Source organism: Notechis scutatus, chromosome 2 (genome assembly GCF_049901735.1).
Source record: "Notechis scutatus isolate UNSWTSFEM ecotype Mainland chromosome 2, rNotScu1.2, whole genome shotgun sequence".
NCBI lineage: Eukaryota > Metazoa > Chordata > Lepidosauria > Squamata > Elapidae > Notechis > Notechis scutatus.
Window position 1 is genome coordinate 197438144 of NC_142010.1, and position 14909 is coordinate 197453052.

Consider the following 14909-nt stretch of genomic DNA (forward strand, 5'->3'; position numbering starts at 1 on the left):
TTTGAAGTTCTGATGGCTGCCTTCCCCTGCAATTATGTGATCACATTTTTGGCAGCTGGCCCACATTGGCTGCCTTTTACAGTATCCTATAGTCACATGTTTTTTTTTTTGCCAGAAACTGGCATCTATTTCTGGTTTATGGCAAAAAATACCCTTGGCTTGCTAATGACTATTGAAAAAAAAAAAAAAAGTAAAATCAAGTCAGTTGTGTGACCTGCGTAACAGCTGACATATCATACAACCATATTTTCAGGGTCAATTATGACATAAGTTGAGGATTACCTGTAATAGCTAAGTAAGTCTAGCAGATTCTTTGATCCCTTCTGCTGGAAGGAAATATAGTCTACATAAAGTTAGAAATTGATTCAGCATGATTTAAAATTGGAAACACACATATGTAACTCAAACTAAACAATTTGCTAATCAGCCCTTATGTTGCTGTTCCTCGAGATAACTGAAATGATATGACAGCTTGGCATAACTACTAGCTAGAATTTGGGTTGCAAATAAAAATATTACTTGGAAGCAATCGGTAAATTTATGATGTAATCTTTACATGCTTATTTAAGTAACTTGTAAGCACATGCACATATTAACTGTTAATTTAAATTCATTTCTATTTTACCTGATATTCTTCAAATTAATGAAAAATGCACAGTTGCAATCTCATGTATTAATGTATTTATGTATTATCTTGTTTTCCATGCATTTATTTATATTAATTCCTCATATTAAAATTGTTTAAAGGGCATTGCACCAAAGTTAGAATTTTCAACAAGAACAACTATTACAGAACTTCCGCTTCTTTCCAACAAGTGGTATAGTGTAAGTAATTTTAATAAATGGTCATTTTTAGAGCCAATTACATTTGCTCAAATCTATTTTTTTCCTTATCTCTACTCTTAGTACAGATAGTCCTCAACTTACGACCACAATGGAGCCCAAAATTTATGTTGCTAAGTGAGAAATGTGTTAAGTGAATTTTATCCCATTTTATGACTTTTCTTGCCACATTTGTTAAGTTGAATCAGTGCAGTTGTTAAATTAGTCACACGGTTGTTAAGTGGATCTGGTTTCCCCATTGACTTTGCTTGTCAGAAGATCGCAAAAGGTGATCACATGACCCCGCAGCACTGCAACCATCATAAATGAGTCAGTTGTCAAGCATGTGACCTTGTGGAGATGCTGAAATGGTCATAAGTGTGAAAAACGGTCATAAATCACTTTTTCCGGTGCCGTTGTGACTTCAAACGGTCACTAAACGAACTGTTGTAAGTCGAGGACTACCTGTATTGCCTTCCCAGCTGACTCTTGAGATTACAACTCAGATGTATTTTGCAGGATCGCAATAAAATCAAGTTACAAAGGGTGCCTTCAACAACACCCGAAAAAAGGAGCATCTCACCAGTGCAACATAAGGCAGCAAAAAGTTGTAAGAGACTTTCGAGGTCATTTGAGTCCCGTTCCGCGTCCCCGAGCTCAAGAAGGCGTCTCCATGAAGTCTGCCGAGATAAGCACCAGCCATCCTCTTCCCTGAGAGGTGTTCGGTTCAAAACAGAAGCAGACCACAGGCCGCCTTTCGTAGTTAGGCATGTGAGTCCCCGAAACACAATGGAAATGTTCAGTTCAATATTGGGGCAGTTTTCTCAATTTAAAAGCTTCACGAACATAACGTTGTAGAAAAACAACAAGCACCTTCCTTTTGGGGTGATTGGGTAGAACTTATCACAGCGTCATTCCCCCAAAATTAATTTCGATTGAATGGTAGGTTTTAGTTGGGACAATAAAGAACACTGATCAGGAATAATGGTTTCAAAGCTTATGCCAACAAGTATTGTAAATTGGAGCACAAAGAAGAGGAAAGTTAGAAGTTAAATATTTACTTTGGAAGGAGGCACCTTTCCTTTTTCTCTTCCTTTGTAACATTTATAAACAATAATATAGTGCAGATGTTGGCTTTAAACTTAAATTATTCTTGTCATATATCCTAAAAACTAAATAAATGCTGCTTGGTATCTTTCATTAATGTTATATAGATTGGCAATTGCATAAGTTCAGTAATGATCTGTCCATCCATCGGTAATAGTGCCTTTTTTAAAATGCACCCTTGCTTTAAATAAAGCAAAAGGATAATAACAAGGCTCAATTATAGTCTTTTTTAAAAGAATACACATCAAATTGGGCTGATATAAATAGATTCTGTTTTTCACCTGCTTTTTATCCTTGTGCAATCAACGTACACTGCAATGTTATCGCTGTTGCTAGATCCTAGAATTTTAGATTGACAATATATGGTTCTGTTGCTGGATTGCATCCCATCATCCTCACCATTAACCATGATGGCTTGGTCTGATGAGAGTTTCTTCTCTTCTTCTCCCTGATACTAGGCTCTCTCCAGCAACATGCAATAACCTTGATTTGCCTCAATGTCCCGTGTGTGTTTTGCATTGTACAGAAAATACTGTGCATGTGTACATACATGCATACAAGTACATACACATACACATATACATACTTTCAGTCAGTTTCTTTTACTAGCATCTAGCCATGAAATGAAGTTTTGCCATTTTTCCCCTCTGCTATAATAAATGAGGAATTACAGAATTTCTTACTGAATTAAAGATGTTTGCTAACATCTGTAAGTGCTGCCAGTGTGCCTTTACTCAGATGTAGGATGTACATCTATCGGTGGGGATTCTTGGCTAATAAGAGTCTTTGGTCTGGATTTCTGATGAAGGATGTACATTGATTTCAAAGAAATTCCCACTGAGTTTAATCCAGGTAAGCATGTGTAGGCTTGTGGTGTAACCTACTACTGTCATCTTCAGGCAAAGCTGATTGTAATGTTTTCCAAAAAAACCTGTCTGGTGCAATTTTCACTTTTCTTCCCTTCCCAAAATTAATGTTCCCTTTCTTGTTTCTTCCCTGCCCATACAGAGACAGTTATATAGATTTCTTTCTATGTAACTAAAGAAAAATCTTTCTTCAGAAGTTTTCATAAGTCCAGGGTTTCAGTATTCACAATATCGCCCTTTTCCTCTGCAAATCTCAAAAACAAACCAATACTATTCTCATCAATCCCAGTTAGCCCAACCATTTCTCCTATTCTCAAGAAATGCCAGGATTTAATTAACAGCAAGCCACGTACTGTAATGCACTTGGGTCTATTTAAACAGTATAGGTTTAGATGTAACAAGAGAATAATCCTTCTCTACACTTGATAATACAAAAGTGTATATCACCCACTATTTGGGGGTAGGATAAAATCAACACTATGCAAGCTTATGCACATTGATTATTATTTTCACAAATAACTCAAGGCAAGCGAACGCAGCCTTTCTCCTCCTATTTTCCTCACAACAACTCAGTAAGGTGAGCATGCTGAGAGACTGAATAGCCCAATATTTTCATGGCTAAGGTGAACTAAAACTCATAATCTGCATTCTAACCTGATGCTTTTACCACTAGACCAAACTGTCGCTCAGTAAATTCACCTATACCATTAATTCTGATCCCGCACCCTTACTTTGAAAGAGACGAGACCAGGGCACTGATTCATTGAAAGGCATTAGAACTTCCAGTTGCTTCATTGAATTAATTTTTCATAAATAAACAATGTAATCACAATCAACAGAGCAGACTGACCCAATTTAATCAGCTAGAATGGTAAGCAATAAAGAAACAGACATAATTGGGTCCTTGGGAGGGGAGATAAGTAGATCACAGTGTTTTCAGCTCATAATATATGGTAAATTTTAAGCCAAGAAATGCATTATAAACTGGAGTCTGAAAAATAAATACATAAATAAATGGCATTCCTTCCTATCTACACCACAGAAGTGGACAATATAAAGACTTCATATATCCCTGCATTTGACTTGTACATGTCTTAATGTTGGGTCTAAAAACAGCCCACTTGTTAGGTAATTATTTTTTTGAAGTATCTGCACAACTTTTTGACATAATTGGAGTTTTTAAATCAGCCAGTGGTTTTAATATTTACCCTGCCATCATATTAAAGCTAAAAATTACATTAAAGGATGTTATGGGCAAATGTGGATAAGTAGTAAATGTGCCACACACCTCTGAAACTTTATTTGTTATTTCAGTATTGTTTAGGATTCCATTTTGAAACTATTTTCTCATTATTTTTAGGTGGATGTGTCTAAAGGATTTTCTGAGGAAGCTCAGTCTCCCTTATCGTATCAAAATGCAAGACAGGATACCATCACATTAAAAAATCCTCACCAATACCCATTGAAACGAGGTACTTATTCATTTATGGGGCATTGATTTAAAATGTTAATTGTTTTTGTGTCTGCTTACATTTTGGGGTGCTGTTATATTTTGATGCTATGGAGGCTGAATTATTCCTTCTAATGAACATGTTCTGGAGATCTCCATTGATCTAGATCATAGTTGTCCAACCTTTTGGCTTGCCTGGGCTGCATTGAATGAAGAGGAATTGTCTTGGACAACATAATGTGTGTGTGTGTGTACACATACATACAAGCCATGGGTTGGACATGCCTGAACTAGATGTGCTAACTACTTAGAGCTTAAATACATTAGGAGAGTTCTTTTAGAGCAAAAGCAGAACCTCTAATTTTATTTAATAAAATTAAATAAAAAATTCTGTTTCTGTAAATTACAACAAAGATCGCTATCAGTAATATGCATTGGAGACCATAAACCACATGACCCAGATCTGTGATTTAAGCACATTATTAGTAATTAGTACCGTATATGCCGGCGTATAAGACGACCCGGCGTATAAGAGCGACCCCCAACATTTCCACTCAAAATATAGTTTGTTATATATCGCCCCTCTTCCGCACGCCTTCCACTTTTGCACTTTTTTTTTTTTTTGAGGCACTTTTGTGCACCGTGGAAACGAATCCCGTGAAGCCGAAGGAGCAGCTAGCCTTCTCCCAGCTCCCAAGGAAACGAGGCTCGCACCGCCCGGGCTCCGCTGAGGTATCTGGCTGGGGCTGTCAGGAGTTGTTACCGCTGGCGCGGCTCCGCACGGCTCCAGTCCCGTTGCCTCGAGAAGGGAAGGCAAAAAGGAAGAGCCGCGGCGGCGCTTGCAATGGCAGCAGCGGCTCCTGGTTTTGCTTTCCCTTCCCGAGGCAGCGTGGGACTGGAGCCGCGGAGCCACGCCAGCGGTAACAACTCCTGACAGCCCCAGCCGGATACCTCAGCGGAGCTCGGGCGGTGCGAGCCTCGCTTCCTTGGGAGCTGGGAGAAGGCTGGCTGCTCCTTTCGGCTTCACGGATCTGCTTCCACGGTGCGCAAAGTGCCTCAGCCGCGGGCAGCTGCAGTGCTTTCCAATTACTATTTGCCGGTGTATAAGACGACCCGGCATATAAGACGACCCCCCAATTGGAGGCATGTTTTTCAGGGCAAAAAAGTCGTCTTATACGCCGGCAAATACGGTAATCTTGTTTCTTTTCTATATCAGACATTGTATTGATACCTTACTTAATGGCATAAAATTAAGATAGAACATGGCACATAATACAAATTCTTTATAAAGCTGTTCATGCTGAGGAAAAATGCTCCTAAGGCATCATGTTTTGTACCTCTATCTACTGAGTCTCCTTTCAGTAGATTCTTCTTGTAGTTAAGTTGATGGATTACATCCCAGAGTTTTAAAGGAGCTGGCAGAGGTCATCTCAGAACCACTGCACCATATCTTTCAAAAATCCTGGAGCACCGGAGAACTACCAGAGGACTGGAAAAGAGCTGATGTGGTTTCCATCTTCAAAAAAGGAAAAAAAACAGACCCAGGAAACTATAGACCAATCAGCCTAACATCAATACCTGGAAAGATACTGGAAAAGATAATAAAAAAACAGATCAGCCAACATCTAGAAACAAGTAAAGTAATAACTAGCAGTCAGCACGGGTTTGTTAAAAACAGATCATGCCAAACCAATCTTATTTCATTCTTCAACACAGTGACTAAATTAGTAGACCATTAGTAAATACTGTGGACATAATATATTTAGATTTCAGCAAGGCATTCGACAAAGTAGACCACAACCTACTTCTTAGTAAGCTAGAAAAAAGTGGAATAGATAGCACCACCACTAGATGGACTCACAACTGGCTGGCAAACCGTACTCAATGAGTAGTCCTTAATGGGTCTAAGTCTACATGGAGGGAAGTAAGCAGTGGGGTGCCACAAAGTTCCATCTTAGGCCCAGTACTCTTCAATATCTTCATTAACGACAAAGATGAGGGAATAGAAGGGGAACTTACCAAATTTGCAGATGATACTAAGCTGGCAGGAATAGCTAACACTCAAGAAGATAGGCTCAAAATCCAGATGGATCTTGACAGACTAGAACACTGGGCCATATCTAACAAAGTGAAATTCAATGTAGAGAAAAGTAAAGTCCTACACTTAGGCAAGAAAGACCAAAAGTACACATATAGACTGGGTGAAACCAGGCTCAATAGCAGTAACTGTGAGAGGGATCTTGGAGTCTGCAGCAGTGTGCAGCAGCTACCAAAAAAGCTAATGCAGTCCTAAATTATATTAACAGAGGGATACAATCAAGATCAAGGGAAGTACTAATACCACTCTATAAAGCCTTAGTAAGACCACACCTAATGTACTGCATCCAGTTTTGTTCACCACATTATAAAAAAGATGTTGAGACTCTAGAAAAAGTACAGAGAAGAGCAACCAGGATGATTAGGGGACTGGAGGCTAAAACATACAATGAACGGTTACAGGAACTGGGCTTGGCTAGTCTAGTAAAGAGAAGGACCAGGGGAGACATGATAGTGGTCTTCCAATATTTGAGGGGCTGCCACAGAGAGGAGGGGGTCAAGCTATTTTCTAAAGCGCCTGTAGGCCAGACGAACAATGGATGGAAACTGAACAAGGAGAGATTTAACCTGGAAATAAGGATAAACTTTCTGACAGTGAGAACAATCAACCAATGGAGCAGCTTGCCCTCGGAAGTTGTGGGAGCGCCATCACTTGAGACTTTGAAGAAGGGATTGGACTGCCATTTGTCAGAAAAGGTGTAGGGTCTCCCGCTTGGCCGGGGGGTTGGACTAGATGACCTACAAGGTCCCTTCCAACTCTGATTATCTGTTAAATCTGTTAAAGTTCAAGTTCAAACCTTTATTGTCAATGCACAACATGTGTACAATGAAATTGGATGAGCCTCCCTTGGTGCAGCCCAGTAGTGGGATTCAAATATTTTTGCCACCAGTTCAATGGGCGTGGCTTGATGGGCGCACTTTGTGCATGTGCACACACTTTGCGTGCACGCGCACTTCAAACATGCACTTTGCGCAGATGCAGAGGCATTTGTGCAGGAGCAGAGGCGTTCTAACTTGCCTCCTGCAAGCCTGCACGATCCCGGTCACTTCAGCAGCTGCCGCGCAGCACTCTTCTGGGCCACGCAAAGCAGCGGAGCTTCAGCAGATAAAAGTGAATACGGGAGCTTGGGCAGGTGGGCGGGCCCAACAGCAGAGCAGCAGAGAGAACTAGTGTGGTCTCCGCTACTCATCGCTGCTACCGGCTCCCCAGAACCAGGCCAAACCGGTCGAATACCACCCGCTTGGTGCAGCCCATCCAAGAACATCTCAATAAATACATCTCAATGAATAATAAAGAAATCCCTAACTCTGATAAGTAGTAAACTAGCACACATTGGGAACTGGCAATTTTTCATCCAGTGGGGTTAGGGGCAGCCCATGATTTTTTGTGCTGTGCTCATCACCCACCGTAGTGCCTTCCCGCCCACAGCTGTTAAGCCGTATCTATATTACATGCAGTTCTTTCTCTGGTTTTCAAAGTAACATGTGACATGGGAGTTTGCTCTTCCTTGCCATTTTCTCAACTTCTAATAGAGGAAAACAAGTCAGGTTGTCTCTTTTCTTGAAAGCCCAATTGTATGTTGTCAAAATTCTGGCAAACAAAGGAGCAAAACCTGTCATGCATTAATATTTCCTTTGTTGAGCTCATCATGTTTCTTTTTGTTATTAATCGGGGGGGAAAATACCTTAGTGTAAATTTCAGAGAATCAGGGCATTGTGTAAGTTCTAAATCACTGCATATCGCAGAGAAATAGACAACTTCTGTGCTATCTGTCTGTCTGTCTATTCAATTTCTATAGTTGCCCATCTCAATCAACGACTCTGGGTGGGATACAATTCAAATAATATATTGCAACCAAAATATTAAAAACATTTTAAAACAATAAAAACAATAGAAATATCCAATTCAATCCAGATTACCCAATTCCATGCTTTGATCTTCCCCAAATGAACTGCGCTTCAATCTCTAGCTACATTCCAGACTGTTAGTTATAGATTGTGGTATTCTGAAGCATTAATCAGATGTTTTAATTCAGCAGGTAGCTGTAACCATGCCTGTATTATATACTTTAATAAATATAGCCTAGATGTATGCTGAAATTCCAAATTGTACCTGAAAATTGATTAGAGCTGGATGACGTTGCAGAAAATAGATCTTACTAGCCATTTTAAATTGTCTTGTGATCTTTCATAAACTACCTTTTACCCGATAAGATATGTGCAATATAAAAATTATTTGCATTAATCAGAATGCTTGTTTTTGTTTCTTGTAGCAATATCGTTTGATAGTTGGAAAGCAACATGTCCGGCTGCTAAGGTAAACAGTTGGGGAGAGGTTTGTAAAAACATGGCTAATAAGTTAATTGATGAAGTCAGCATTCTGAATCATTTAACAAACGATTTCACTGTATGGTTAATAAATGCCTTTTGATGTATGAACTCCCCCCTCCCCCAATGCTACAATTGTCATCTAGAATTCAGAATGGGAAACGGCTGAAGCATCAATATAACTGTTATTATAAAGTTGGCCTATGTGAGACAAATGCTTATTCCACACAGGTGATGCTATGTATGTGAAAATCGGGAGGTTACATTTGCCCACTTCCTCCCTGGAATCTGTTCTGGGAGTCCATTGATTCCATTGATACTCATCAGGTGGCAGCCATCTCTTTTCACAATTAATTTTGCTTGTTCTGACTCCATCTCCTCCATCTTGTTTCCCTCTGGCTGTGTTTGGAGTCTGTCATTGCCAGAATGCTGGTTGGTACTTTGGGGAGTTGTAGGCTGAAAAACAGCAGACTACAGCAGGCTTCTCTAATTATTGGGAAATTCTTTCTTCTTCATAGGTTATCAGAGAACCAGCTGAAGACCAACATATGGATTATGAGTCATCATTTCATGAAACAAGGACACCTGCTGCCACTTATGCATGGAAGACCCCGGGTCTTTGTCACAGAAGTTCTTCCCCAAACCATTATGAGTCAACGAGTCCTAGTGGAAGATGGGCATCTCCCCAACACAGGTTACCACTCTTAGATAATTAAGTGTTAAGTATAGCACCAGTTGTCCCATCTATCCAGTCTAGGGCATATCCCCATCACCTGAAATTGTTGGCAACTGCAGTTGTTGCTGCTTCTTGCCTTCATCAGTATCAGTAACAGTCATACAATAATCAAGCCCCTTATCTCTGTCAAGGAAGCCTCAAATTCCCACTTCTTGGTGACAACCTCTATTAACTAGGAAAGAGGCCTGTTTTTCCCTCCTTATCACTGCACAGGCTATGGGAACAGTTGTCAAAGAACCATTGTAGTTGCAAATGGAGTCAGCAGTCAGAAGCTCAGTTCAGCCAAGGCAGCAGGTCTCTTGATCAGGAAGTTTGTATCTACTATAGCCTGTTTTGGATGCATTATATCTTGCTTGCTTATGTCTTCTTGAAAGATCAGTTTTACCACTTAGGATTGCATTCCGATCTGGCTTTTTGTGTAGATGCCCACTATTCTCTTGTCCTGAAAACCCCTTTCAGCAATCGGTTGATTTACTAGCATAATTTCTTTAAGGTTTTTAAAATTGTATTCCATTTCTCTTAAGTATCTTGTATTGTAGTCTCCCACTGTTGCAGCTGCACAGCAGCTAAGATAGTACAGATAAAGACTTAAGCACGAAATTAAACCAGGTGATTGCCTCAACGGAAGAAATAAGCTTGATTAGTAGTCTACGTTGCAGTAGAAGTACAGGAAGTGAAGGTTAAAATTGAAAGTGACATTCATGTTAGAGTCCTCCAGAATGCTGTAATTAGGGCTATTTTTGAAGTCTGCTTGGAAACATCAGCTAGTATGAAATTTCAGCTACCAGATTTATTGTATGAGATTTAGAGGCTGCCTGACTTGTATAACCTAGACTAAAAACAAAAAGAAAATTCCCTTGGGTCGGGACATGCTCACTGCCTGTAAGTCAACATAACTAACAGGATTCCACCAGAATCCTACCCCAAGATCTGGAAGAACACTTAAGACTTAAGGCTCCCACTCTGATGTTTTGGATCTCTGACGGATATCATTCCATAGGGCGGGTGCCACTACCGAGAAAACAAATTCCCTGGATCCCAATAAATGGTGTGGTTGATTGACAGGATCTGAAGTAGTACACCAACTCAACCTGGTCTTATCAAACTATATAGGAGATAGACAATCCTTCAGATCAGGAGTCTCCAACCTTGGCAACTTTTAAGACTTATCGAAACAGTTCAATTCCCTGCTCAGAAGCCTGGCCCTTTATCTGGACAGATTTGAAACGTCCTTAGCAAAATTCCCCCCTGCCCATTTTTCTAGACACAGTTCTAAGACCTTAAACAGGCCAACCTTAGACAAAAAGCGGGGAACCGCCATCGCTGTCAGATAGCCTGGCCCTTTTATCTGTTTGACTAGATTTGTGCACACTGTTGCTAATGCTTAGCAAAAATTCCGCTGCCCATCTTTTTCTAGACACAGTTCTCAGGCCTTTAAAGCGTTGGGAAAGGGAATAGCATTGACTTCATTGCCCCTTTTTCACTCTGACTCATCTGTGAAACTCAGAGACAAGGTGGTGTGGCTCTGGCAGAATGCCACTTTTTCTCTAGTAATTCCAGGACCAGAAACCTTTCCTTTGAGCACGTCCCGATTCTTACAATTTAGAGATCAGCTAATAGACTTTATTTATCAAATCTTTAGCGATATCGGATGGATGTTTAATATTTTTATTGAGTGTGTCACAAATTGGAATAGTTATTTTTTTATACTCTCTGTAAAATTGATATTAAAATTTTGTTGCAAGCTGCCTCAGAGAATTTTGTTAGGGGGAAAGTGGGGAAAAAGAGTGCCGATGACTAAAGAAGATATATCTATGTACTTGGATGAAAAATGACAATGTCTGGAGTACTTGGCTATTGGCAACTTAAAGCAAAAGTCCAAGTGAAAGTCTTCTGCATTTTCTTTCCTCCTGCTGACTAAAGGATACAATGCAGTGATGCTGATCAACATAGATTAAGAAAAATATGAGCTAAGATCTAGGCAAGTCCCATAAACAATTCTGACCTTGTGGTATAAATAGCAAAAAAAAAAAATATATCTGGGAGAATTTCACACATTTGAATCACTTAGTAAAAGAGGTTCTTCGGATTCTTAGTCAGCACTTTAGCAAAAGTTTATCTCTGCAGCAAAATAGTGACATTTGCTGTTCAGGTTGTGAGTCCACCTTGCAAGAAAACAAGAGTTGGACATATTTTGCAGTCATATTTAGTATAAAGAATGAGGGAGATCTCTTACTCATGGGCAGCCTGTAGAAATGCCGGCAGATGGAAGTGCTTGTGTTATCTGACGGGACCATCTGCCTAGACCAGGAGTGTGTGACCTTGGCAAATTTAAGACCTGTGGAGTTCAACTCTCAGAATTCACCAGCCAGCCATGACCTAGACAACAGCATGAGTATTGCGTGTGTCGGATGTTTTTCAGGCTATACTCCAGCCTCAGTTCCAGCTGGGAGGAGATTAATGAGAGAGTGAGGAATCTGCTGACCTCTCCTGAAGCCAGAGAAAGGCTTTCCATTGTGAGTATGCTGTGCTTCACTGGGATACTTACTTATTATTTACACATTTTAATTTTTTAACATTGCAGGCCGCTTAGAGTCGCCTCTTGGCAGGATGGGCAGCCTACACATTCATTCATTAAATAAATACTCTTAGGCATTTTGCAGAGTAGCAAAATGGCACCCAGGTTACCAGTTTTTACTGTCCAAATGAGGATGAAAAAAATCACGGAGAAAGCTCGTCAGTCTGCTTTGATTATGTTGTAATGTCAATTTCCTGCACTGTATTTCAATTTTTCCTCTCAAAAGTTAAGCACTTGCTCCTTGGCAAGTTTGGCCTTGGCTGAGATGATAAATCTGCTTCTGGGCCGGATCACTTGGTATTGCAAAGATAGAGATGGCCTTCTATGTTGAATTCTATGGGTAGTGGTGGAGAACGAGAAGGAGGAAAAAGATTTCCTTCCACATGGAAAATCAAAAACAAACTTCTATCCTGGTTTTATGGGCATCATCATCATCATGAGCTGTAATGACGCAGTAGAATGCAGTATTGCAAGCTGATTCTATCAACTGCCAGCAGTTCGATTCTCACTGCCTTAAGGTTGATTCAGCCTTTCATCCTTCCGAGGTCAGTAAAATGATGACCTGTTTTGTTGGAGGTAATAAGCTGACTTTGTAAATCGCTTAGAGAGGGGTGAAGCTGTATATAGGGCTATTGCTATCTCTTTATATGAGCAAAAGTAATGAAACAAGGGATATATTTGATTCAAGCAGATGATGGTAGCTTTCAAGAGTCAGAACTGGAAGTTTGTTCAGCTTAAATAAGGGGAGAGATGAGTCCTGATATCGTATATATATATCATGTATTAAGCAGTTGTTTGTTAAGACTCTGCAACTCTTTGGCTGGTGAATTCTATTTCTTTGTTACATTTATATGCTAGCTTTTCCTCCATGGACTGTACTACTGGCAAACTGAATTCCTTGAATGTAGCTATTTGGTAGCCAAAATTGTAAGAGCTATGCAGAGGGTCAGATAAAAGAACTTTTGGGGAGAAATATTTATGTATTTGATTTGATTTGATTTGTCAATCACTTACAAGATACAGGTATAAGAATAAACATAGTTTTGAATACATGAGATAGATACTTATAAGAAAAATAAAAAGAAACAATAGGACAGGGACGGTAGGCACAATTGTAGTCTAAGGTTAAAGTTTTTGGGGTTTGGGAAAGAAACCACAGAGTCAGGTAGAGTATTCCAAACATTGACCACTCTGTTGCTGAAGTCGTATTTTCTACAGTCAAGTTTGGTGCGGTTAACCTTGAGTTTGTATCTATTGTGTGCTCTTGTATTGTTATGATTGAAGCTGAAGTATTCATTTGCAAGGTAGGACATTGCAATGTATGATTTTATATACTATATTTAGATCGGACCGGAGGCAGAGTAGTTCTAGGTTTTCTAGGTCTAGAGTTACAAGTCTGGTGGCATAAGGTATTCTGCAATGAATAGAGGAGCGGAGAACTCTTCTTGTGAAATATTTCTGGATTTTTTCAATTGTGTTAATATCAGATACATGTTATGGGTTCCAAACTGATGAGCTGTATTCAAGTATAGGTCTAGCAAATGTTTTGTATTCTCTAATTAGTAGTGTGATATTACCAGAGAAGAAGCTACGTAGGATTAGATTAACAACTCTTAATGCCTTTTTGGCATTAGTTACAGTGGGCTCCACCACTTAGATCATTAGAGATGAGTACTCCAAGATCCTTGACAGAGTTTGGATCCTCAACAAGGTCTTGACTATTTAGCTTGTATTTTATTTTCTGATTTATTTTTTGCCAATATGTAAGACAGAGCATTTATTTGTTGAGATTTGAAGTTTCCATTTGATTGATCATTCTGATACATAATCAAGGTCTTTTTGGAGGGTAGTAGTATTGTCTGTGGTGTTGAATAGCTTTACATCATCAGCGAAGAGAACACAGTTGCTCTTAATATGATCACAGAGGTCATTTATGTAGAGTATGAAGAGAGTTGGTTCTAAAACACTGCCTTGGGGGACACCATTGTTGACAGGTACAGAATTTGATAGGATGCTCCAAATTTTGACTATTTGTTGTCTGCTTGACAGGAATGCTTCTATCTAGTAATGCAGGTGTCCAGAGATACCATAAGATTTTAGTTTTAGGAGTAGTTTGTCATGTACCACTGAATCAAAGGCTTTACAGAAATCTATGTAGATTGCGTCTATTGCTTTGCCCTGATCGAGTTATGTAGTCCATATATTTTTGCAGTGTAAGAGTTGCAGATTACAGGATAGGTGTTTTTTTTTAAACCAAATTGTTTATTAGAGAGTAGATTGTTGGTTAATAATTGATTCCATGACTTTACAGGTGACGCAGCATAAAGAGATTGGTCTGTAATTTTCAACTAGGCTGGGGTCTCCCTTTTTGAATATGGGGATGACCGTGGCTTGTGACCATAGTTTTGGCAAGGAGCTGGTCCTGAAAGATTTTTCAAAGATTATGCTTAGAAGTTCGGCTATGGCAGTGGGTAGCTTTTTTAAAGAAGTAGGCACATATTCCGTCCGGTCCAATAGATAGAGATGGTTTTAGATTGCGTAGTGCTTTTTCAACATTGTCTTCTGTAAAATCGTTGTCTGTGGTTCGACTAGGAAGTACTGGGGATGATCCATTGCTGTTTACAAATACTGAGCCAAAGAATGTGTTAAAAGGATCGTACAAATTTAAAAAACAAAGAGGAAAAAGTGTCCTACCAATACCTCTTCCGCCATGCAGAAAAAAGCTCTTGTTTATACATCAAATGTCAACTCCCTGTTGCAGCAGGGAAACTAGAAAATCAGAAGAAAAAGAAAAAGAAGTATCCTAGAAAAGGATTTTCTTGTATTTCTGGCCTTCTGACTTTGTATTGCAACTTCTTCTATTTGAATTTAAACTTATTTGAGACTTTGAATAACAGGTGGCAAAAGCAGCAGATGTTTGTTGCT

At 39.5% G+C, this 14909-nt stretch overlaps 1 protein-coding gene across 3 annotated transcripts in view; it reads left to right on the top strand.

The window, feature by feature from the left end:
• Window positions 1-14909, top strand: part of SPATA6L (spermatogenesis associated 6 like) — a 36542-nt gene that overhangs the window by 19910 nt on the left and 1723 nt on the right. For 2 of the 3 annotated variants that reach the window (XM_026675755.2, XM_087957761.1), the window contains exons 6-11: window positions 748-825; window positions 1342-1593; window positions 4156-4267; window positions 8616-8659; window positions 9189-9364; window positions 11829-11922. In XM_026675755.2, coding sequence (XP_026531540.1) covers window positions 748-825; window positions 1342-1593; window positions 4156-4267; window positions 8616-8659; window positions 9189-9364; window positions 11829-11922 — 756 coding nt within the window. The remainder of the gene's footprint in view (window positions 1-747; window positions 826-1341; window positions 1594-4155; window positions 4268-8615; window positions 8660-9188; window positions 9365-11828; window positions 11923-14909) is intronic. The other variant, XM_087957762.1, reaches the window with a different exon arrangement.